This window comes from Vulpes vulpes, chromosome 5 (assembly GCF_048418805.1).
Source record: "Vulpes vulpes isolate BD-2025 chromosome 5, VulVul3, whole genome shotgun sequence".
NCBI lineage: Eukaryota > Metazoa > Chordata > Mammalia > Carnivora > Canidae > Vulpes > Vulpes vulpes.
Window position 1 is genome coordinate 40,040,859 of NC_132784.1, and position 26,624 is coordinate 40,067,482.

The 26,624-nt window shown below is 37.3% G+C and overlaps 1 protein-coding gene across 10 annotated transcripts in view; it reads left to right on the plus strand.

Annotated features, from left to right (window-relative positions):
* The window catches only part of WDR7 (WD repeat domain 7), a 350,640-nt gene that overhangs the window by 79,873 nt on the left and 244,143 nt on the right, over nt 1–26,624 (plus strand). For all 10 annotated transcript variants that reach the window (XM_025997662.2, XM_072757950.1, XM_025997661.2 and 7 more), the window contains 2 exons: nt 20,734–21,503; nt 22,977–23,065. In XM_025997662.2, coding sequence (XP_025853447.2) covers nt 20,734–21,503; nt 22,977–23,065 — 859 coding nt within the window. The remainder of the gene's footprint in view (nt 1–20,733; nt 21,504–22,976; nt 23,066–26,624) is intronic.

Here is a 26,624-nt window from a genome sequence, read left to right on the forward strand (position 1 = left end):
AAAAAAAGGTTGAGAAATGGTAGACAGAAATGGTAGAGATCCTACATCCCATATCCTATGTTTCCTTTCCTGTCGTCACCCTTTCTTCTTTAATCCCTCTCCTCTGAGGTTAAGGAAGCCACCACCCCTAAACCTTAGCCTCCCTGCCTCTTGTGGCAGAATTAGTTCTTGCATTCTCTTTGTGCTCCCTAAATCACTTTACTTTGTATGGGTAATTTTTTCCCCTTTGTTTAAGTTTAAGGACTGTCTTCCCTATTGGATTTTGAGTTTTGTGAGGACAGGAGCTGAGTTTCTTATATTTTTATTTTCAGTGCTTTACGTAGTACATGAAGCATAGAAAATACCCAGGAAATGTAGTGTGAAGTTAGTGAGGAGGTGTAGCTTGGAATCATGTTGTGGAGTCTGTTAGAATGCAAAGCTAAGGACTTAACCTCAGTGGGCAGCAATATGATATTGAAGAGTCCTAAAAGGAGATATTTGTTCAAGAAATATTTTGCCATGTCTGACATTTGTATGCAGGACACATACATATATTGTTTGGGAAATGAATTGTGAGGCTGTTGGGTTGATAGAGTCAGTGGGGCCCAGGGTAGGAGGAGGGAGAGGAAATGTTGAAGAGGGAATGGCTTGGAAGCTATTTTGTGGGTTGAATAAATAGGACTGATGAGCAAGAGAAGAGTTGAGACAAGATGATTTCAGAGATCCCACCCTGGTTGAAGGGAGAATGGCAGAGATGTTAACAAACAACTCATAGAATAGGCTTTGAGATTGTTTGTAATAGGAGACATCTGCCTCTTGTAGTGTTGGGAGATGGAGTACAAGGAGAGCAAAACTCCTCCAGTAAAGAAGGGGCATGATAGTGAGATAGAGGCGGGGTGGGATTTCCCCCCCCAAAAAAAATGCTGGATTATAGAGCATGGGTTACACAATAGGCCGCATTTTTGGGTGTGTGCTTTCATTAGGATATTCCAGATATGGGGTCTTCCTTAATTCTTACTACAGATAGGTGAGTTAGTTATTATCATCTTCAGATGATAAACCTAAAAAAAAAACAGATAGAACAGGCATTGCAAACTTTTTCTGTAAAGCACTAGATAATAAAAATGTTAGGCTTTGTGAACACACAATCTCTGAACCACAGATTCAACTCTGCCATTAGAGTGTGATAGCAGCTACAGACAATAGATAAAAGAATGAGTATAACTGATTTCCAGTAAAACTTTGTTTATACAAATAGGCAATGGGCTGGATTGGCTTCTGGGTCATAGCTTGCTGAACCCTGCATCAGAGATTGTCTTATCCACAAGGTTGTGGATAAGTTCTTCCATGGAATAGCCTTTGCTTCATTTTTGAAAACCAGTTCAAAGGAGTGGTTAAGAACCTGGGTTCCAATGATAGGCATATCTGTGTTTAAATTACATCTCTGGGGTGTAAGCAGCGGTTTAGCGCCTGCCTTTGGCCCAGGGTGCGATTCTGGAGACCCGGGATCGAGTCCCACATCAGGCTCCCGGTGCATGGAGCCTGCTTCTCCCTCTGCCTATGTCTCTGCCTCTCTCTCTCTCTCTCTCTCTCTCTCTCTCTCTCTCTCGGACTATCATAAATAAATAAAAATAAAAAAAACAAAAACAAAAAAAAAACCAAAAAACATAAATTACATCTCTGTAACTTGCTGCCTTTGGGTGACCTTGGGCAAGTAACCTGCAATAGCCAAGGTCACACATATAACTGAAAATGAATCTTTGTAAAGGAAGCAAAGGGTTATCAGTTGATCAGAGATGTGAAATATCATTAAGACTTGGGGAATAAAAAAGAGTGGTTAGTAGTTAGGGATGTCATTGGTGATCATTAGAAGAGCTGCTTTTGGCAGATTTAGTTAGGTCAGAAATCATGGTACAATGAGCTAAGAGTGAGGATGAGCTAAAGTAGAAGTGGAGAGGTGGAAGATGTTTCTTTTGGAGGGGGAAAAAAAGAGTAGTAGCTTCAGTGGCTACAGGGTAAGAGCTGAGTTCTACTTTGTTAGGAGCTCACTGAACATTTACGTTAGTGGAGGAGGTAGTTGGTAGAGCCGTATCAGAGGACATGTGTTGATGATAGAGTTAACTGGAGAATTTACCCTGACTATATATTGCTTCCTTTTAATTGGTATTGATGAAAGAGATGGAGGTGAATTATAACCAAGTGATATTCAGTGGAAGAGGAGAAAAGTGGGCTGTAGTATCTACTAAAAGGAAGGAAGTAGTTTTTAATCCCTTGAAGGCAGAGTCATCTTTATTTTAATGCCCTGTAACACCCAATATAAGTCATGTCCTGTACTGGGAGTTACAAGATTTGTAAACTATGAATAACTAGTAAATCATAGATAGCACATGGTAATATTTGATGAATACATAAAGAAATACGTTAAAGAGATGGTTTAAGCACATCAGGTGATCTTTTTGATGAACTTTCTCATCAAGCATTTGCCACAGACTCTGGTATTTGGTGGGGAGATCTTGAAGGATGCCTTGGGTCAATGGGATTTTACTAGTGAAGCTAGAAAGCCTTTACTGCCATGAAATTCATTTCTTAGGTCTAGTGTGTACAATTTTCTATATGGTGCCTTTGTATCTTAGGCATTGTGTACCATTCAGAGTCACCCTATTTACATTGAAAAATTACAAGGTTGAAGAAATTGAAAAATGACCAGGATGATTTATCTTTTATGTTACATTTTTCTCTGTTGTCTAATTAGTCAAAAGCCTGAAAAAAAAAAAATGCATGGGCTATATTTGCAAAGGTCAGTAGCTTTGTATTCTGTGTAACTAGGTGAGAGAATGGAATTTAGAAGTCAAATATAACCTGAGAACATGCTCCGTGCTTTTTGCTTACAAAATTCACTCTAAAAAAATTTTATACTGATTGAATTGACTTTATGATTCATTGTGAAAAGGGCACTGTAAGGTACAGACAGGGACAAGCCATATGATGTTATATACAGGATACCAGGCCTTGTCTGTTGAACCATTTATGGCCTTAGAAAAATTCTTATGATATGTCTGACCTTTGAAGAATCAATTAAACTTGCTTAACATTCTACTCCAAAACTTTAAAGAATATTTTAATAGGAAATAAGAATATGTTGATTGTATATTTATTTTATAAGTATATATAGACTTAGTTTTTGGTTGTTTTAAGTGGTTATTAGAATAAAAATTTCACATTATACTAATTGTTGTCTAGTCTTTAATAAATAAAGGAACCTTAGTGAGCTGTCTAGTCTTAAGAAAACAAAGGGTTAAGGGTGCCTGGGTATTTCAGTTGGTTAAGTGTCTGCTTTCGGCTCAGGTCATGATTCTAGGGTCCTGGGATGATGTCCCACATCAGGTTCCCTGCTCAGTGGGGAGTCTACTTCTCCCTCTCTCTCTCTGCCCTTCCCCTTCCCCCTGCTCATGCTCTCTCTCTCTCTCTCTCTCTCTCTCTGTCTTTCTCTCACTGTCTCTTTCAAATAAATTAGTAAAATCTTAAAAACAACAACAAAAAAGAAAACAAAGTGGTAAATGTCTCTGTAGGAGGAGAATAAACTTCACTGAGTGCCTGTGTGATGGGTGATTCTCTATTAATGGGAATAATAATTAGAAACCAAATCTGGATGCCGCATGCATTCATTGCTCCTGGGATGACATTGCATCCAAGCCATCTTAGGAGACGTAGCTAGATAATATGTCTGTTTATCTACACACATCTGTGTTCCTCTGTTTTCCTAGATATATTAAATACCATCAGTTAACACTGTTACTTCCACGTCTAATCAGACACCACAGTGTTTGTTCTAGCCTCTCTTCTTGATACACTGTTACTCTCTTCTCCAGCTGTGAGAAACCTCATTCTCATTGTTTCGGAGTGTTTACTGTCCCTTGACTCACAATGGGGTTACATTCCAATAAACCCACTGTAAATTGAAAACCTCTTAAATTGAAAGTGCATTTAATACATGTGGCCCACCAGACATCCATCGTAGCTTAGCTTAGCCACCCTTACCTGTGCTCAGAACACTTAAATTCACCTGCAGTTGGACAAAATCATCTCACACAAAGGTTATTTATAACTATTAAATTTATCTCATATAACATATTGAATATTGCGCTGAAAATGAAAAACAGAGTGCTGATGGGCACAGGTCGTTGGCAGCATGTCAGCCACTGACCCTCATGCCCACTGGCCGAGTGGGAGCCAGGTGGTCTCTCCCGTCACGAGAGAGAGTCCCACCCCATGTCGCTGGCCCAGGGCAAGATCACAAGTCAAACTTCCAAGTACAGTTTCCACTGAGTAGTATCACTTTCACTCTATCATAAAGTCAAAGAATCATAAGACAGGGGCCACTGTATTTGCTCAATTTACCCTTTATGTAAATAATTTCCTACACACCTCAAGCCCCTTTAGGTGTGCTAGCACCTTTTTTTCAAAGGGAAAGAGCATCATTTCTTTTGTATCCTTAACATTGTTCTTCTTTTCACCTTCTGCTTCTCTTGAGATATTATTGCTTGTGTGGATTCATTCTTGTGTTTCTTTCAGTTGAGGCTTCATTGCTAATGTGATATTTTATTTCTAATTCTTTTTGAGTTGTCATTTTATTTGTGAATTTTCTAATGCTCGTTTATGCTGTTCTTTCATGTTGACTATCATTTTAAAAATGTTCTTCAGCTTGTTTTGAAATCAGCACATTCATGCTCTTTTAGCAAGTCTGTTTTCCTTCTCATTCTTATTCTTTTTAATTATAATAATTTGACCTCAGTACTTTTCTGTTGCTGAATATTTTTTTTCGCTGTTGTATTCTCAATGTTTATTTTTTTTATTTTTATTTTTTTATTTTTATTTTTTTTTGCTCTCCTTTGTCTTTTATTTTTTTTTAATTAATTTTTATTGGTGTTCAATTTACCAACATACAGAAAAACGAACTAGGGGTGGTGAATATTTTTTTTAAAGATTATTTATTTGACAGAGGGAGAGCGAGCGAGCACCAGCAGGGGAGAAGGGGAGAGGAAGAGGGAGAGGCTGAAGCAGGCTTCCTGCTGAGCAGGGAGCCTGATGAGGGACTTGATCCTGGGTCTTCAGGATCCCACCCTGGGTTGAAGGCGGCGCTAAACTGCTGAGCCCCCCGAGCTGCCCACCAGATAGGTCTTGTAGCTGTTTTCCATCTGCTTGAATTTTGGGATTGGTGGATACATTTTGTCACCTCATTTGATTGAAAATATTCTCCATATGTTTGAATTATTCTAATTGCTTTTTTCTCTCTATGTGAGGATTTGGAAAAATACAGTAACCATGTTGCCATCAGCATCATGATCTTTCTAGAATCCCTTAGAGCTTCTATATTCTTGATGTTAATTGTAAAATTCAGTAATAAATTAGTTAAGGAAAAATTATATTAAGCATTCATTTTTAAATCTTAATTGTGTATTTATAATTGAACTAGATGAGGCATATCTGTGAATATGTTTTCTCCCATCTGGATCAGTTGTGGGTTTGAATTTAAGGGAGTGTATATGTGAGAACATCCTTAGCCTGCTGGCAGGTGACACACTCTAGCCTGGAGATTTCCTCATTATTGCCTCACCTACTGTCTGTGCCCACAGTCTCACAACATAGTAGTTAGGGAGAAGGACTTCAGACTTTACAGTGAACAGTTAGTGACTTTTTTTTCCCCACTTCTTCGCTCTGTGTTGTCAATTGGTATCTAAACATTTCTAGAATGAAATTTTAGAATTTAATGTGAGGCTTTTGGGAAAGAGATTCCTTAAGGAATAATAAGCTTAAAAATTTTTTTGGAACCACAGATATAAAAGATTTAAGGCTATTGATTAGGCACAGGCATATAGGGTAAGGTAATTAGGATCAGTTTCTGAACATGTGTTATTACATTGCTGTTATCACAGGCACCAGTAAGTGCAAGAAAGTCAGCAAAATCCAGCTGTCCTGGCTCTCTCTCCTTTCTTTTCTTCCTTTTCCATCCTCCTTCCACAATCCATCCATCATATTACGTTAATCCTTCATCCTCCTCCTCTTCTCTGTACAGGTGGTTCACGTATTTCTGTCCTGATTCTGTTGTACCTTATTCTCTCTCCATATTTACCCCACATTCATTGGACTCTCATGTGTAGAATGTACGCTACATGTAGGGTGTGTGTGTGTGTGTGTGTGTGTGCGTGCGCGCGTGCATGCACCCATGTGCACTTGCATCTTGTGTGGATATTTCCTAGAGTTTGGAATGAATGCTTTGAAGATTTCCAACTCAGGTTATTTTTCCAACTTTTTCTCCAGTCAGTGGTAACAAAGTTTGTTACTATGAATACCTTAAGGAATAAAAGTAAACTCTCAAAACTAACTACATATTTAATTGAACTTAATTTTTGGTGATTATAGGATTTTTAGTTCTCTTCCCTTTTTTTAAGGATCCATAAATTAGGACCAAATTTACTGTGACCATTGCATAATACCATCAAATATGACATATATAAGGGAACCCCCGTTTACTGAAACTTAACAAGCCCTGTGGCTCTAGTGCCTTGTTGGCCCTCTGCCTTGTGCGTAATAGGTGTTCAATGGATTTATGGGTGGAATTCATAGTTCATATTAAGTGTAATTCATCATATTATTCTGAACCAAGAAAAAAATGGTCTTTTCTATGATGGTTTTAATTTCAGAACACTTTGTTTCTCCTTGGAAGTACATTAACAAACCACACTGTACTCGAGAAGAAATTTAGATTGTTGTGCAATGTATGTGAGATACAGCGAAGGAGAAATTCCTTTTACCATCTCACATAATAAATCAAATGGCAGACTGCTGAGAGAATAGGAACACTAGATAGATTTAACCCTATGACCTTTTCAATAGCCAGATCTTTCCAGCCCTTGTGTATGATACTTTGTATTTAACTCTTATTTGGGAACTTGAAGGTATTTTGAAGTAATTTGTTAGAAATATAAATATTTGTAGCTACATATTAATGTGTTAGTACCTTGGGTAAGAGATAATTTCTTCTAATATACTTGAAATATCTGTTCTTTATTAGACTATATAAAAGATTTTCAAACTTCTTGACTTTTATAGCCTCTGTTAGAAAATAATTGAATCAGTCTAGTTCAGTAAACATTTATTGACTACTAGGTACTGTGTTTGGCCCTGGAGAGCCAAAATGAATAAGACATGATACTTACCCTCAGGAAATATAAATAGATGAATACAATGCAGTGGAGTAAGTGAGATAGCTGTGAGAAATGCAGAAAATATTGCAGAGACCTGGACTTGCTGAGGTGATCAGGATTGGCTTCTTGGAGGAGGGGACGTTGAAGAATGAGTAGAATGTAGTCAGGTGATGGATGGAGGTGGGTTTGCAAAATGTTCTGGGATGGCAGATGCAAAGAGAGAAGTGGAGAATACCATGTATGTTCAGCAATGCTGGAGGATTGAAGAGAGGAGAGACAGGAAGTGGCGTGAAATGAGGCCGATCCATGCTTACCATGTGAAGGTGCTTAAACTTTATTTTTTACCTCAGTGGCTTTCATACTTTAAAAAAACAAAAGAGCATTAGAATCCTTCCTTCAAAATTTAAATGAGAGCAAGTATGTGCAACAGATAGGAGAGAATGTAGAATATATATATTTTTAATTTATTTATGATAGTCACAGAGAGAGAGAGAGAGGCAGAGACACAGGCAGAGGGAGAAGCAGGCTCCATGCACCGGGAGCCCGATGTGGGATTCGATCCCGGGTCTCCAGGATCGCGCCCTGAGCCAAAGGCAGGCGCCAAACCGCTGCGCCACCCAGGGATCCCGAGAATGTAGAATAATATAAATTCAAGAATTGTTTGGGAGTGATGTTTGACAGCATCTGGTGACTAATTAGGTACAGGTGATGAGGTTGACTCACAGGTTTTCTGACTGGGTGATTAAATAGGAATTGACTCCATTGAGTGTAATATTGAATGTAAAAACAGATTTTGTGGGGTATGATGATGAGTTACTTTGTATATGATGGAAGGATGTGGCGTTGGAATTTCCAATGGACACTTGGTACTTAAGACCGTGGAAGCCCATGAGATTAATTCAGAGGTAGCAAATGGGCTGAGGTAGACTCTTGGGATACTAACCTTAAGGGGAGAAAGTGGAAACGATTTGGAGAAGGGTGAAGAGTTTGAGAAGAGTCGAGAGAAGGTGCTGACTTGCAGACTGAGGGGATCCAGAGTTTTGAGAAGGGTAGAGAGTGATTACTGTATCAAATGCAATAAATGTTCAGTATTGGAAGGACTGAAATGTGTTTGTCAATGGGGTCATCAGTACTCTTTTCCAGGAACATCTCTTCAGGGTGTTGGGGGCAGAAACTTGAGTGTGGTGGGTTCGGGAGTGAATGGGAAGTGTGGAAATAGAAATAGCACATGTAGGATACTTTTGAAAAGTTTGATCAGGAAAGGAGAAAGAATAGCTAGAGGAAAATGCAGTTTGGAAGGGGTGAGAATATTTGTGGATTCGGGTTAAAGAGACAGTAGAGAGAGGAACATCTAGATTAGGAAGGAGAGGAGGTAATTGATGACGCTAGCTTCCCAGGGGATGAGAGAGTGGCAGATTGCAAAGGCCGAGGGAAGGCAATTGGCTTTGACCTGGAGTAGAAAAACTACTCTCTTCATTTTCTGAAATGAAGAGAGGGAGGGCAGACTGGATGTCTGGGTGGGTATATATTTCTGTGGGTATATATTTCTGTGCATAGGGGTTGGGAGTTGAAGAGAGAACATTCCTAAAACCTTCACATTTCTCCAAGAAGTAACATTGTTTATGGGGAGGAAGTAAGAACCCAGGTAGGGACTTGACAAGAGAGGAGGAGATGAGGAAAGGAGAGGGGAAGCTAGGGATGAGTAGGAGGATTGACTGTGAATTTGTAGTTGTAACGGGCTGTAATTAGCTATAGCAAAAGATACAGGAAAAAGTGGAAGGTAATTTTACTGCTCCTGAATTGCAGTTCTGTAATTCAGAGGTTAAAGGGCATTGAGGGTAGTTGTAAGAGATTGGTATGATTAACCAGAGGTTCTGGGATTGTTAGTGAAAGAGCATGAGGCTGATGATAGTTTTTGAAAAAATTGTGGAATCTGAGGACTGAATGCCACTATGATAATGTTCCCAAACTGTTGCAAATTGCAATCATCCGAGGATCTTTAAAAACTACTGGTGCCTGGCTCTTCCTCACGAGCTTTGTAATTGAATTGGTGTTCATGCAGCCTGCGCATTGGGAATGTGACTCTAACATGCAGCAGTATGTGAACCACTGCTTTGGAAGGTGGAAGAGCAGGTAAGGTGGAAGATCTGGAACGAGAGAAGATTGTGCTCAGTGTGGAGATACTAACACTCAAGATTTCTGAGGTGAGGACACATTCAGCTGAAGTGGACTGGAGTTGAGACAGCCATGGAGTTGGGAGGGCAAGTATGGTCTCCGTCTTCAGCACGGAAGACCCTGAAGCCCACTTTCCCGGTACTACTTGCTTTTCAGTGGGTGAGGACTCTGTGAGAAGAGAGGGCAGTGCCCTCTGGCCTGCTGATTGGGGAACAGGGATTGAGGATCTGATTTAATAATAAGACTCAAACATGTCTTATTCTTGTTTTTAGAAATTAATAGTGCAAAACATCTTTGATGCAAATAAAAGAAGCCCACAAAGTAATGAAGCTAATGAGAACTTATCTAGAAGCAAGAATAACAGCAGTCGAAAACCAGCACTTATGATGTGCTGATATCAAAATGTCCCTTTATGGGCACTTTGTACGTTCATATGCAGTAGAATCTTTTTACCAATGCTCTGCATCTTGTGACTGTGTAACATCTGAATTTAGTACTGAAAGTCTAGAAAGCTGTCGTCCTCTACTAATTTCAAATTATAAATAGTAAACTATAAAAATAGCACCTGTAGCATAATTAGCACACGTAACTGTAGTAACTCACTTTTTTTTACCAAGTGGTTCTTCCATGTTTAACATTGTGTCATTTGCCCTTGGACTTGGAATTCTCCTTAAATCCATTAGGAAGCCCCTTGCCCACCCATGGATCCAGACCATAAGTTGAAAATCACTGACTTGGGGTTGCAGGCCCTACAGTTAACCTTGGATAGAAATACATTAATTAGACAGTCATCTCAGGGAGGCGGTTCATTGCAGTGTCCAAGGATAGGAAGTATGGTTAGTTGTAGTGGTTGTGGTTGAAATTCCATACTGTGCTCTCAGTAGCCTGGAATTGACAGTGTATCCAGAGGTCTTTCTGTGATCTTCCACACATCTTTCTCTGAGTTTGTATGAAGATGCCCATTTTTTCATAATTACACTCACACTCGGAAGTAGTCAGTCTTGGGTGAGAGTGCTGTTTTCTCAAGGCAGTGGATGGGTGTGAAGAAAGAGGTAGGAAAAAGAAGAAAGGAGGGGATTTGTCAGCATAAATTGGGATTTCAGTTTTCCACAGTGCACTGTAATTTGGTTCCCTGGTCTGTATTTTGATGAATGTAGTACTTACCAATTGCTGGGCCTGGAATATCGGTGCTTCCTCCACCACCTTCACCTGGGAAGCTTCCCCTGGCTAGCTCCCACTCACCTGGCTACCTCCTTGTGCTCCCACAGGCCTCAGTTCTGTGACCACTGTCTCTGTAAAGAGGCCTGAAGTTTTCAGGTAATGCCACCCTGTCTAGCAGTCATTCGGATCTTCTCTGATCATCTGGCATGTGCTTTACATCTCTGTCCCAGTATTAATTTTTTTTACCAGTACCTGAAACAAGATCAGTTTGTTTACACATCTGTTTCTGTGTCAGGGTTTCTTAAGTTCAACACTGTTGGCATTTGTGGCTGGATAATTCTTTGTTCTGGGAGCTGTCTTGTACCCTGTGGCATGTTGAGCAGCATCCCCAGCCTCTACCCACTAGATGCCTCTAGCACCCTCTCCCAGTTGTGACTGACAGTCATGTCTCCAGACGTTGCCAGATGTCCCTTGAGGACGAGGGGTAAGTCATCTCTGGCTGAGATCTCGGAGGACTGTTTGATATTGTTCCTTATATTTCCAGTGCCTGGCACAAACTGTTCATTCAATCACTGTGAATAACCCAGAATTTGAAGGTTGATTAATATGGAGTGGATTCATCTCTCCTCACCTCCATCACTAGAATCTCTGCAGAACTAATGCTGAGAAGCCCTTGATACCTAAAAATACATTTCTGGCAGATACCAGAGGATCCTGACTTCCTACATCCTAACGCTCAACTAGCTCTGCAACCTGTGTGATGGAATGGCTTGCCTCTTGGCTTCCATTTGTTTTTAGCTCTAAAGTGGAGGCAAGAAGGTTGTAATGAAGCCAAATGGGCAACATGTTTTCACACATTTAGCACAATATGTATTCAGCACGCACTAGTTTAATACTCTTGATTTGAGTGATTGACTGTTTCATTCATTCCGCACAACTTGAGTGTGTAGTATAAGCTGGTCCCTGAGCTGGAACAGCTGGAGAGTGCATGAATTACTTAACTTGAGTGTGTAGTATAAGCTGGTCCCTGAGCTGGAACAGCTGGAGAATGCATGAATCACTTCCACACCCAGCAGGTCCTGGTGTTGAGGAGTTCCTGCTCTCATGAGCAGAATTGTGATGAGCTTTGTATTACCTAAGGTATGAGCCAAGTGGGAGAGAGCCCTTGGGAGAAGACTGACCTGATGAGATGTTGGGAAGGCTTCTCTGAAGAGAGTCATTTGTGTAGAGGCTTGGTTTCAAAAGGCAAAGTGTGGAAGAGCATCCCAGGCAGAGAAGACGCTGTGCCCTGTGGGTGGGGGCAGTGAGTGCCCAGAGAGAGCATGGGGAGATGTGTGCCAGGCTGGCAGCCATGAGAGAAGAGGGTGAAAAACAGGTAAGAATCTGCTTGGGTGTATTTTTGAAATTTGAGATTGCTCACCACCGTGACTGTGGGTGGATTAAAGCTGTTTTCTTTTTCTCCTGTACATTTTGCCGTTATTAGTCTTAGCTTTTTTCTTAGCAAGTTGGCTTTCCAGAATATCCTCTCATTTCAGTCATTCACAAATGTGTTAAGGATTTGGAATACCCAGGAGGATAATTAGCTTAGGAGCATTTTTTTTTTTTTTAACAGCTTGCTTGCTTGTTTTTTTCTTTCTTTCTTTTCTATTTTTTTTTTTTTTTAACAGTTTCTTTACTCCAGTTACTTTCACATGTGTCTTTAACATCCATTTGAGATAAAATGAGCTGGGTTTTATTGTCCCTGTTTTACCAATGAAGGGAATACTGTTGTGTTACCTGTTCTCTGTTTGCAGCCTCTCTCCTCTGTTTAGGAGACAGAAGAATTGGTGCAGGGGATGTTATATGAATCATACAAAGACTTCTCTAATGAAGGAGGGGGGTGCCCCAGCCCCCATGGCTCCTGGTCTTGTGACTTTGGTGACTTGGCCATTTGGGACGAGTTGCGGCTTAGTCTCTTGTGCTGGTGTTATGGAACTTTAATATATTAATCTTCTAATTTGTTAATATATTAATACCATTTGGATATTATTGTTATTCAAACATTTAGTAAGAGATGACCTATACAGATACCTTTAGAAGATATCATCTTTATAAAAGATATGATCTAAGCGTTTATATTAATACATATATTTAACTTTTGAGTAATTTACATTTTATTTATGTCATGTGACATAAATTATTGTATAGTATCAAATCTTAAAACCTCTCAAACAGGTTAAATATCCCTTTTTGGTTTATGCTTTTTAATGAAAACACATGGAAGTGAAATAACATCAATGAGTATATTGTCATCCATGCCAATTCATAAAATCTCCTATTCCAAATCAAATATTTAAGATAAATATGTGGTCTAATTTTTTTTTTTTAATGTGGTCTAATTTTAACTTTCTCTGTCTCTGATAAAGAACTCTTATTACCCTGTGAGTATTAAGTAACAGCAGTACAACAGCAGAGGGCACCAAATATCCATTTCAGTCATAACACATTTTCTTGATCGCTTCCCTTTCTTCCTCCCTCCCTTCCGTTTTTCTAATACAACGGACCCTTGAATGGCAAGAGTTTGAACTGTTTGTGTCAATTTATATGTGTTTTTTTTTTTTTCGGTATGGTACAGTATTATAAATGTTTTTTCTTCTTTATGATTTTTTTTCTAGCTTTATTGCAAGAATACACTAATACATATAGCATACAATATATTTGTTAATTGTTAAGTTCTTGGGGATCAGAAGTATACTGAGATTTTCTGCTACAGGAGGGGAGAAGGGGACTCTGTGCCCCTCACCTTCATGTTGTTCAAGTGTCAACTGTACTTAAAATCATTAACATTTAAACCATGTATTTTTATAGTAAATGGTGGGATTTTTCCCTTGGCTAATTTTAGAACATTTTAAAAGCACATTAAGATATCAGTGTGTTTTTTTATTCAAACCTTTTGCATTTAATATTATGTATCAAATTCTTTTAAAGATCTTTATTCAGTAGAATATCCTATCTATAATCAAGAATAAAATTTTTAATTTTTCCTACCAAAATATTCTTAGGTGATAAACCAGTTCTTTATACTATACTTAAGAAATCAAAAATTATTTAGACCATGCATTAGAAATATGACACCTCAATCATTACTTTATAAAACGCTATATTATTATTTGTCAAGTACATATTTTTCCTATATTCTATTTTAGGACTCGGTTGCTATTTATAGATGCATGTACCTCTGTGTGTTAGATTATATATATAACATTTCCTAGTCTTGTGTATCCTTGATCTCTGGTTTCAAAGCAGATTTAGAATTAGTTTTTTTTTTTTTAATCATTTACTCATCTGCTTCACACAGCATCAAAATCAGCTGATGCTTAATGCTCACTGGTATAAATCAACTTTAAGTAGAAATCTGTACTATTTGGTACTATAGGTTGGACTCCACACTTTCTCAGGAAAAGGAATTATCTTACTAGGTAACTTTAGAAATAGTCCTGAAAACTGTGACTTTAGAAAATGATTCAGAAATAAATAAGTTTAAAAATCAGGACTGCTGAAGTGAATGATGCAAGAGTAAAATTATTGCCAACATTCTAAATTTCTCTAAATCATCAGATAAAATGACATATGCTTAAAATATAATTTTAATGTTGGTTTTAGGGGACAAAGCTACCAGGTGTTTCAGCAGACATGATTTAACCTAGCATATATTCACATACATAATAATAATAAATGTTATAACAAGGATGCATCATTTTCTCCTCTGCAGATTGTAAGTTGTTTTCTTGTTGCTGGGGTGCTGCTTATGGTATGCATGTGTGTGGATATGCTGAAAAATGCTGGGCTTGAATAAAGATTCATCTCCTGTTCATAGTTCTGTCATTTTCCTTGGGTTTTTCACTTGCAGTACAATTTTACTTGCTACTCTTAATGTGATTGCTACAGGTTCACTTGCAGTGCTGAACAAGCAATCCAACAATTTTTTTCTATTGTTGCATTTATGTAATATTTTAAGTCAAGTTCTTTATTTAGTATTTGAAATGGCTAAATCTGTATTTTCCTCTATACAGAAAATATAACGCTGTAATGGGCTTAGCCCTTAAAATGAAAATGTCAGATACATCTGTCTTATTAGCTTTTTAAGTACGTTGTATGTCTTTTGCACTTACTGTTGAATTTTACTAGCAAATTTACTAGCAAATGAGACCGTTTCATTTGTATATATTTTATAATTTAGCTTTTCTTGTTGCCCTTTTTCAAGTAAGTACAAAGGCTTTATTTTCTTACAAGCATCTTACATATAATAGACACTCCACAAATATTCGTTGAATTTAATCTTCTGCTGTGATGATGTAAAAGGGAATTTGCAAGCATACATTTCAAATGTTCTTAATAAAGGTGACAGAGCAAGCGTATTAACATTCCTTTTTTTTTAAATTTTTATTTAGTTATGATAGTCACAGAGAGAGAGAGAGAGAGAGAGAGAGAGAGGCAAAGACACAGGCAGAGGGAGAAGCAGGCTCCATGCACTGGGAGCCCGATGTGGGATTTGATCCCGGGTCTCCAGGATCGCGCCCTGGGCCAAAGGCAGGCGCCAAACCGCTGCGCCACCCAGAGATCCCTAACATTCCTTTTAAAGACTTTCCAGGATTAGGTAGCCTGTATGTGAAATTGTTAACTCTAAGATGATTTGAATAAATTCATTTGCTCTGGATTTGATTATCTTATGATTAAGCTAAGAGATCCTTGCAGTTTGATAGATATTTCTGCTCATTTGCCTGTAGCTAATCTTAGTGTGAAATATTAGAATATCAAGTGTATCTATGATCAACTGCCATCTCCATGCATTTAGCTAAAGTCTTACCTTACAACTTTGCTGGTTATCTACATTTTATTGTAATAAGCCTGTAAGTCAGTAAAATCCATTGTCAGGTACTTGAGGTCATATGCAGGGCTTGGGGATGAGTCATTTTCTCCTTTTCCCCTTCAGTCTCCCTGTTTTCACCTGCTTTTATTATTGCTTTCTGTTTACATTCTCTTTTTCAGACTGTGGCTTGCTTGTAGGTAGTTTTTGCCACAGTGACACAATCAGCACGGAGAGGTTGTGATAAGAGGAGCTGCACACAATCACATCCAGATATCATGGTACCAGACACTAGATAACCTTTCAGTTGTCCACACACATGGGCTTTCTTCTGGTGCACTTCCGGGAAGAGAGTACCAGAGCAGATCTCGGGGTGCTGAAAGGGGCCCAGATGTGGTTGACATCAGAGGAGAGAGATTAAAAGCCGACCTTGTATCCTCACTCTTGCATTCTTTTTTCTTCAGGCCACTCTTGCTGCCTCAATAAGTTCCTTACCAAACATGTTTGATCTTACAATTTTTGGTAGTAATGATCTCCCTTTCTCCTAATAGAATTTTGTAGATCTTTACTGGAAAGACAATATTTACTAATGTATTGTGGTGGGCTTTCAATTTTATGTGATGTTCCCTCATACATAGTGACATGTCTGTGTACCTAAAGTTGATGTAAGAGAATGTTTTATCTTTTTCTGTGATATAATGAACTGTATTCCCCAGCATAGTGCTGGGGCTATAGCAGCAACTTAGCTATCAATATTAATAATTTTTATATCAAGAATATTTTAGATATAATGTATTATAAATAACTTTTATCATTCAGATTAACATAATTTTTGTATTACACTTTCAGCGTTTAAAAAACAGATACGAAGCACAGTGGTGTTAGAAATAAAAGAGTAATGTACGCATTCTTCACCCCTTCCCATCTTCTACATTCTCAGTACTGTTGCATACCTTTATCTTCCCTCATCTGGATGGCTTCTGTTTCCTCCCAATTCATATTCATGACTCTGATCTTCTTTTCAGCCAACATTGCTGGTGGATAAACATCTATTAAATTTGATCATGTCCTTCCACTCTCTTAAGGCTTTTAGGTGATAGTTCTCAAACTTTACTGCATGACATTGAGTTCTCATTAGGCAGATTCTGATCCATCCAGATCTATTCATACTGATCCAGGCTTGGTATCAGGCCCAGGAACCTGTATTTTAACAAATAGCCCTGATGATTCTGAGAGGAGCACTGCTTTAATGGCTCCCGAGCCTCCAAGATGAAGTTCAGAAGCCTTTGTGTGAACCTCTGTGCTCTCAGAACCGACTCTTCGTCAGCATTCTTTCTCTTGGTCATCTGTGGCTTCATCAGCATCCAACCTGTCATATCTCCTGCCTTAATCCTTTTTTACATTTTGCTATCTTTCTGCCCTTTCATAGTTACCCCTTTAGAGAAGCTCTCCCTGGTCACCCAAGGTGGAGTTGGTGCTTTCTCTGTTGTGTCCCTTATTGTACCTTGCAATCCTCCTCTCTTTAGAGGACCATTCCTACTGTATTGTCATAGTGTCTTTACATGTCATTCATTATTTGTGAGGTTTGAATTCCATGACTAGAAAGTCATCTTATTTGCCTTTGTATCTCCAGTATCTTGCACAATCACAGGCGAATGCCTAACAAATGAATTAAATATGGGAATAAAATGCAGGTCTTGGTTTTTTTTAAGTCATATTTTATATACTATAAATTTATATTACACTCTTTAGATTCTTCAGCTGTGGTATAGAAATTATTTCCCACTTTCCTTTAAACTGATTCAGTTCAGAGCAGAGTTTTAAGCAAAGGAGGCAGAATTAGTAATAATTATGGAAATAATTTTTGAAAGAGCAGCCACTTGAGACTTTTTTTACATTTTTCTTTAATTGAGGTATAATTGACGTACAACGTTACATTAGTTTCAGGTTTACAACGTGATGATTCGGTATTTGTATATATTGTAGAATGATCACCACGGGAAATCTAGTTAACATTTGGGAAATGCCTCTTGAAGGATGGGTAAAATTTGACTTAAGCGGTTGTAAGGAGAATGAGAAAGGAGCATCATCCTGGCATAAGCAAAAGCATAAACATGTGACACTACATGGTTCTGGAAGATACAAGTGGTTTAGGGGCGCCTGGGTGACTCAGTCATTTAGACATCTGCCATTGACTTAGGACATTATCCTGGGGTCTTGGGATCAAGCCCTACATCGAACTCTCTGCTCAGCAGGGAGTCTGCTTCTCCCTTTCCTCCTCCTCCTCCTCTTCCTCAGGCTTGCATTCTCTCAAATAAATTTTAAAAAATCCAAAAGAAAAAAGATACAAGTGATTTAATTGGGCTGTAGTAGAAGATATAGGTGTTGTGGGTAGAGATGAAATTGGAGGAGTAGGCAGCAATATATTTTAGAGGATATTTTGGGCTTTGCAAAGAAGTGTTTGCTTTGCAGAGATTGTATCCTTGGATTAGAAAGTGCTATTGAAGCCTCTTCAGCTAGGAAGAAACATGGTCAGATGGGACGAAGATTGAGACAGAAGAAAAACCAGTTACGGGAATTTGTTATAATTTTATGGTAGCAGAGTTGATTAGCAATTTAAAATAATTTTATAAATTTTTAATGATGTCCTTTGTTCATTCTGCCAGGTACTCTGTCTTACACAAGACGAGTAAGACATAGTTACATAGTTAGTTTCCATAGAGTACAGGAAAATGTAAATATATAAAATACCTAACTATATCAACACAGCCAAGGCATATGTGTTTGTGATGTATAGTAGATATAAAATGTTATGGGAGCTGGATTCATTGTGGACTAATTTTCCTTGGGAGAATTAGGGTCTTGGTGGAAGAGAAGGGATGAGAACAGAACAAAGAAGAATATTTTGGGCAAAGGAATAAGTAAAACGATTAATGGATGGGGGACTGTGGTTATGGTATGAGAGCTTGTTTGTTAAAGCTGGAAAAATATTTGGTATCAGACTGTAAAGGGCCTTGAATGTTGTGCTGAAGGATTTTGTATTTTATCCTGGAGTCATATTTTCTGATTATGAAAATAATATATATTGACTGTATACCATAAGAAATATAGGGAAATATAAAGAAAAAAATATTCTATAATTCCATCACAAAATATAATTACAAATATATTCATGTATTTCTTCCCAGTGTTTCTCACCATGGTCAGATACATACTTAAGCATTAAATAAATGAAATCAGAGCCACACTCTGTGTGTGTGTGTGTGTGTGTGTGTGTGTGTGTGTGTAATTTTATCTCACTTAAAATTCGAACAGGAGGGGTTCCTCATTCGCTCAGTTGGTTAAGCATTTGCTTCAGCTCAGGGTCCTGGGATCCAGCCTCGAGTTGGGTCCCTGCTCAGTGAGGAGTGTGCCTCTTTCTCTCCCTCTGCTCCTCTCTGCTCCCCTCCTTGTGCATGTATTTGTGCACACATTCTCTCCCTCTCTTTCAAATAAATAAAGTATATATTAAAAAAAATGGAACAGGAAATTTTGCCATGTGGTTAAATGTGCCCAGAAAGCATGATTTGTAGTGATTGCAGTATTTATTCTACTATATGGCTACACTTAAATTATTTATCTTTCCTTATTGTTAGATTATTTAGGCTTCAATTTAAAATAATGGCTACCATTTCACTGAACATCTTTGTACATAAATCCATGTCAGTCTTTCTGATTATTTAGGAGAGAGTTCTAGAAATAAATGCACTGGATCAAACTGACTAAAGCCTTGCAATGTATTTTGCCACACTGCTCTTCTAAAAGGCTGCTATTTAAATTCACGCCAGCAGTGTGTGGGTTTGATTTTCATTGTACTCCTGATCTAAGTAGTTTTTAGTGTTACTGTGTGCTAATTTTATAAATGGTATCTTGTAGTTATTTTAACAGTTATTTCCTTGACAACTAGTTTGAGCTAGTTTTTCCCTATATTTATTGACTGTTTCTTTTACTGTGAATTGTCCTTGATCTTTATGGCATTCTCCCTCTTACTTGGGCATTAGTATTTTTCTTGCCAATTTTAAGAAATATTTATATAGATTGTAACTCTTTCAGTCTTATTTCTGGGACATTTTCTGATTTCTTTTTAATATTTTTATCGTAGTGAATTTTAAATTTAAGAGTTTAAGAGTTTCAAAAGCTCTTTCTCATCTTGAGATCAGATATATTCACCTATATTTTGATTTAGCTTTTAATTTGTATTCTCCATTTCTCTTCTAACCTGTGAGAACGGCAGCTTTTTGGCAGAAGAGTGATGTGGTTGGATTTGTGCTTTTGTGGCTCTGTGGAGTTGTGTTGGAGTAGAGACTAGAGGCAGTGAACACTAGTGAGAGGAGAAAATAAGTGTCCAAATGTGGTACAGTGATAGTGGGGATAGAATGGAAGAGGAATGATTCTCCACTGATGATCTGGGAGGCACAGCGGGTTCAGTGGCATTGTGGACATAAGGACATTTAGACTGTGAGATGCTATGGGACATCTAGATACAAGCTGTTTTAAGTAGAGGATTGAAACTCCAGGAGGTTGGTCCTTCTGATGATGGAAATTGGGGAGCCACAGGTGTTAGTCTTAACGTGGGAGTAGGATGACTTTTCAGGTTTGCTGACTGCTGGGAAGAATGGTCAGAATTAGAAGGTTCACTGGGAAGGGAAGCCCAGAGAGGTGGCTTTTAACTTTTTTTTCCACTTATGGTTTTCTCTCACTCACCCAACAAAAATAAGAATGTCAGATACTGCAAAGAGTGTTTCCTTGGATTAGCTTACTACTTTCTGTACATTTGGTTAAAAGGGGCAGTAGAGGTGGGGGGAGAGAGGTCAGTAGAAGAGGGAGCATGGTTAAAGGATAACACTTCTTGTTAGAATTTATGTAAACTTGAGCATGTTCTCTATTGAGGGAAAAGAATCTGTCAACAGAGAGTGAAGGTAAAGTAGAAAAAGGAGGAATTTGATGGTATAGCAACTTAACGGGGTGAGTAGCCATGATAAGTGGATTCTTTCAGATGGACCAGTAGTTCATTCGCAGAAAGAGAATTTGCTTACAGGTGTTTGAAACACACTTTAATCTCTTCTATGAGTAAAAAAGACTACCTGCTTCAATAAAACATTTTTCTTGTTTTTAAAAAATGGACCATTTTATAATCGTTTCAGCATAAAGTTCTTGTGTAAATTCATATCTTTTATGTGCTGCTACGTGGCAAAGTTCATGTGTTACTTTTAAAGATAGAGGTACCTAAAAAGACAGTCTAATAACTATTCAAATTCCTCTATTACTCATTATGTATGCAATTAAACACTTCATATTATAACCATTTTTAAAAAATGTTTATTACAGGGAAATTTGCCTAAATATTCTCATAACTCCCTGATGGTTCAAGCAATAAAGACAAACCTAACAGACCCGGACATACATGTGCTTTTCTTTGATGTGGAAGCGTTGATTATTCAACTCCTGACTGAAGAAGCCTCTAGGCCGAATACTGCGCTTATTTCCCCAGAGAATTTGCAAAAAGCATCTGGCAGTTCAGACAAAGGGGGCTCTTTTCTAACTGGAAAACGAGCAGCAGTTCTCTTCCAACAAGTGAAAGAAACTATCAAAGAGAACATAAAGGAACATCTCCTTGATGATGAAGAGGAGGATGAGGAGATGATGAGGCAGAGAAGAGAAGAGAGTGATCCAGAGTATCGGGCCAGCAAATCTAAACCATTAACCCTATTAGAATATAATTTAACGATGGACACGGCAAAATTGTTCATGTCCTGTCTTCATGCCTGGGGTTTAAATGAAGTTCTGGATGAAGTTTGTCTTGATCGCCTTGGCATGCTGAAACCGCATTGTACAGTATCTTTTGGTCTCCTATCAAGAGGAGGTCATATGTCCCTGATGCTTCCTGGCTATAATCAGCCCACTTGTAAACTGCCACATGAGAAAGCAGAAATAGGAAGGAAGCTGCCAGCAACTGAGAGCGTAGGAAAGGGAACTTACGGAGTATCCCGAGCTGTCACCACACAACATCTCCTGTCTATCATATCTTTGGCAAATACGTTAATGAGCATGACCAATGCAACTTTTATTGGTGATCATATGAAGAAGGGTCCTACCAGGTGTGATTTGATTTTATTCTCACATTTTTTTTTTAAAAGAATAAAACCTGTTTTATTTTTCTCACTGTTTTTTTTTTTTTTTGGCTCTGCCCACCTTAGCGTTTTTGTGTCATCTCAGTGTTTCCCCTTGAAATTTTAAAACACAACGTGCATGATTTAAAGCATGATAAAATTATATAGTTTAATCTTTACTCAAACATACTACTTAGCTATTTAAAAACAATTTTGGAATGAGGGCATAGATACCAGTTAAGCTTTAACAAGTGAATTAATAGAGATGTCTGGGTGGCTCAGTGGTTGAGTGCCTGCCTTCTGCCCAGGGGAAGATCCTGGAGTTCTGGGATCGAGTCCCACGTCAGGCTCCCGGCATAGAGCCTGCTTTTCCCTCTGTCTCTGCCTTTCTCTGTGTCTCATGAATAAATAAATTAAAAATCTTAAAAAAAAAATAAGTGAATTATAGACTAACTCTTCAGTAAATATAATCTTAGAATTGTATACTTAAAGTTTGCATTGACATTTCATTCAAAATGTATATTTGGTTGAAATACTTTATGGTTTATATGTAATGAATGATAGGTGTTCAGTGATTATCTTTAGAATTTTGTGAAAAGTGTGATCAGAAATTTTCAATTGAAAGAGAGAAAACAACTTTTTTAATTGTAGGAGAGTACATTTTAATATTTCAGGAATATCTAACCTGATTTGTTATTACCTATTTTCAGAAGTCATGAAGACAACTTTTTAAACTGATTTTATTATACTTTATTGAGAGTTGGTCATTTTGAGAAATTTTAAATAATCAAATACTTAAGTAGTACTTACCTTGTATCTGGTTCTGTTTGTAAGTACTTTATAGATAGTATTTCATTAATGCTCTTAACCCAATGAGATAGATACTGTTACTATCTTTTTACTACAGATAAGAAAACTGAGACACAGAGATTAAGTAATGTGCCCAAGATCACACAGGTGTAGTTAAGTGGTATCAGAATTCAAAATGAGGCACATTGCCCCTGGAGTCCAAGATTCCTGATGCCTTACTACCTTTTTCAGATTTTAAGGGTGAATTCTTTTAGGCTCAGTGTATTCATGAATTCATTTGGACTAATGATATAGGGAGGGCCGAAATCTCAGCATGCTAATATTGAAGAATGAAGGACTAATTATGATATTTGTCAGTGGTAGTACATAAAACTGGTCAGAAATATTTCTTAAATTAGTATAAAGCACAAATATAGACGTAAAATTTTTACTTGATGTTTGCTAATCATTTAATATATTAAAAATAGAAAAGGAAAATGTTAATGGATGAAAAAGAGGGAATAAAAAGATCTTTTTGGAATAGTAAATTGAAAATGTTCCATACGTGTTTCTTTTGCAGTTCATTTGGAACTAGAAAGTTTAATATTTTAAATGGTTCTTGAAATATGAAAGTATGAATGTATATATACGTGTATTTTCTTCTTTTTAAAGGCCACCTCGACCAAGCACCCCAGACCTTTCTAAGGCAAGGGGTTCCCCTCCGACATCCAGTAATGTTGTACAAGGACAGATTAAACAAGGTAAAATTAAATCTTATTAAGTAATTGACCTGACATTTCAGCTGTAGAAACTGAGGAGGCTTAGCTAATGTATAATCATAACATTTGTTTGTCTCAGATTGTTAAAAGAGAGAAAAGTTGTTATATTCCAGATGTAAATATGGATAATTAAGATGTCAGTTAAAAATAAATCAGATTTATTTAGAAATTGATAAATGAACATATTTCACATAATTTTATTGTACTGTCTTTGACCTAATTTTTATGCATTAGGGCACCTTAACTCGACAACACTAGTGCATTGTGTGTATCTTGAGTCTAAAAGTTATACCTGTTTTAAACTACATTTAGAAATGTTTAAATTCATATTTTCATACTGTAGCTATTCTGCTGTTTGCCAGTAGTTCATGCCTTGTCATCCACAAGTGGAAATCTTTCCTTTTACTTACATCATTATATACCTTAATTTTTGTCTACAGCTTTCTTTTTCATTAGCGGATATAAGAGAAAGTTGATTTTTTCTTCCATTATTATCTTTTATATTCATTATAAGATTGGCAAATGAAGCAACCAGAGTTGGAGGGTGGGGGGTCATTTCTGCTTAGAGAGCTTTCCTTCAGGTGGAGAATTAATTCTGACTCTCTCAGAATGTGATAGAAATGAAGAAGTGAGCAAGAGAAGGGATGCTGAAGGTTTTGCTTGTAGGTGATGACTTTAGGGTCTTCTTTTTTCCATAGGTTTTTGGTTTTGTTTTAAGTTTTAAAATTGTTTTGCTTTTTACAATTTATCTCTTCCCTAGGACAAGTCCTTTTCTCTTTCTTAGCTTATTATTTGGTATTTACTTTAATATCTTTAAATATATGCCTGATTTTTAGTTTTAGGCACTGTCTTTGGCTTCTCATTATGGAAGATAAGCTCCCACATTCTCTACCCCACTCCCATCATTCATTCTAACCCCACATGCTCACCCCTTTGTTACCCTTCCTCTGATTGAAATTTATATAAACTATTATGAAATGATTGTATGTTGTAGAAAAGGTTTGGTTAGATAACTTTTTATACTTGTGTACGTGTGAAATATATTTATAGAAAAGGGTGCAAAACAGAAAAATGTAGCTCAGTGATTTTTACATGCTGAACTTCCTTGTAACTATGTCCTTGGATAAGAAATCGAACATTGTTATCCTGCCGAAAGTTGCCTGTGTGTTCTTCCCAATCATTGTATGCCCCCTTCCAAAGGTAACTACTCTCTTGACTTCTGGAAAATCACTTCCTTTCTTTACTTTATAGTTACACCATCTAAGTTTAAATTCCTAAACACTATAGTTTTTCCGTGCTTTGAATTTTATATGAATTCAGTCAGTCATGGAGTATGTGTTCTTTTGTGTTTGGCTTCTCTTGTGAGATTTATTGATGATGTTGCATTTGACTGAAGTGTACTCATTTTCATTGTTCATTTATTGCTGTATAGTATTCTGTGGAATGAGTAGACCAGTTTCTTCATCCATTTTCCTATCGTAGACTTTTGAATTATTTCCAGTGTTTTTCATAATTCTGCAAATGTTCTTGCATTTGAATATTGTGTACATTATAAGTATTTCTGTTGTGTCTTTAACTAAAAGTGGAATTACTACATATGTTTATCTTAAACTTAAGCTGATAATACTATCATATTTTCCTGAGTGACTTAATATTTATCAAAATGGCTAAAGTAAAAAAGATGGAAAATACTGGGTTGACTGGGATATAGAATGGGAAGAACTCTGATACACCACTGATGAAATGGGCCAGCCAACCCTGAATATTTACCATCTCTTTCACTTTAGCCATTTTGATGTATATGTAGTTGTCTCTCGTGTGCTTAATTTACATTCCCCATTTCCCATTAGGGTTGAATGCTTTTTTGGTATGTTTATCGTTCTTTTCTCTATGTTCTTCTGTGACGTGGGTATTCAACTCGTGTGTCTATTAGGTTGTCTTTTAAAAAAAAATGACTTCTAAGGGTTGATCTGTGACTGTCCTTGATATGAACCTTTTGTCTTATGTATTGCAAGTATTTATTTGCCTTTCACTATCTTTGAAATTCAGCATCTTTCAATTTCAATGGAATCTAATATATCAATTTTTCATTTATGATTAATATTTTTGTGTCCTGTTTAAGAACAATTACCTGATATCAACAATTATCACAATTATTAACAATTATCAATTACCCTGATATCCCTACCCTGATATCATGGGGATAGTCTTCTATTTTAGAAGCTTTATTGTTTTGCCCTTTTTATTTAGATCTATAATCTGCCTAGAATTCGTTTTTGGGTATAATGGGAAGCAGGGGTCCTGTATACTTTTTTTTTCCCCCTCCACACAATACCAGATTGGTCCAGCATGATTTATTAAAGAGATGAGTCATTCCCCACTGCTTTGCAGTGCTATCCTTGTCATAAATAAAATGTTCTTCTACATGATCTGTTTCTGGGGCTGTTTGAGCCCATTGATTTGCTTGTGTTTCCATGTGCCTTAATTACTGTAGCTTAATGGTAAGACTTGGTATTCGGTAGATCAAGTCTTCCCACTTTATTCTTAAAAAAAATGTCATGGCTATTCTTGTTTCTTTGAATTTCTCAATCATCAGTTTAGAACCAGTTTCTCAATTGTTAGAAGAACCTATTTGATTTCAACTGCAATTTTATTGAATTTATAGGTGAGTTTGGGGAGAATTAATATCTTTGTGGCATTCATTCATTCAATATATTCAATGTATTCAACTTGGTATACTCCTTTATTTAGATCTTATTTAGCTGTTGTAACTCCTTTATAGTTTTCTGTTAAGATGCCTTATATACTTTTTATTTAGATTTTTTTCTTAGAGATTTAAAAAATATTCTTGTAACTGGTATTGAATATTTTGTTTTCTGTGCCTCTGGCAAAGAAATGCAGATGATTTTTGTATGGTGACCTTTAGCAGTCATGCTAAAATTCACCCATTATTTGTAATACTTTATTTGTGGATTACTTTGACTATATGGACAGTCATGTAGGATACTTTTTATATTCCCAACATTTTCCCTTTGGAAAGGGAAAGCTTTCATAATTATTATATTTTCCTGTATGCTTTTTGCAGGTAATTTTTAAATTTTATTTAAATCCAGTTAATTAACATATAATGTATTATTGGTTTCAGAAGTAGAGGTCAGTGATTTATCAATCTTATATACTACTCAGTGCTCATTAAATCATGTGGCTTCCTTGATGTCCATCACCCAGTTACCCTATCCCCTCATTCCCCCACCCCCCTCCCCTCCAATGACCCTCGGTTTGTTTCCTATGATTAAAAGCCTCTTTGGGGGATCCGTGGGTGGCGCAGCGGTTTAGCACCTGCCTTTGGCCCAGGGCGCTATCCTGGAGACCCGGGATCGAATCCCACGTCGGGCTCCCGGTGCATGGAACCTGCTTCTCCCTCTGCCTATGTCTCTGCCTCTCTCTCTCTCTCTCTCTCTCTGTGACTATCATAAATAAATAAAAATTAAAAAAAAAAAGCCTCTTTGGTTTGTCTCTCTCTCAGATTTTGTCTTTTTAT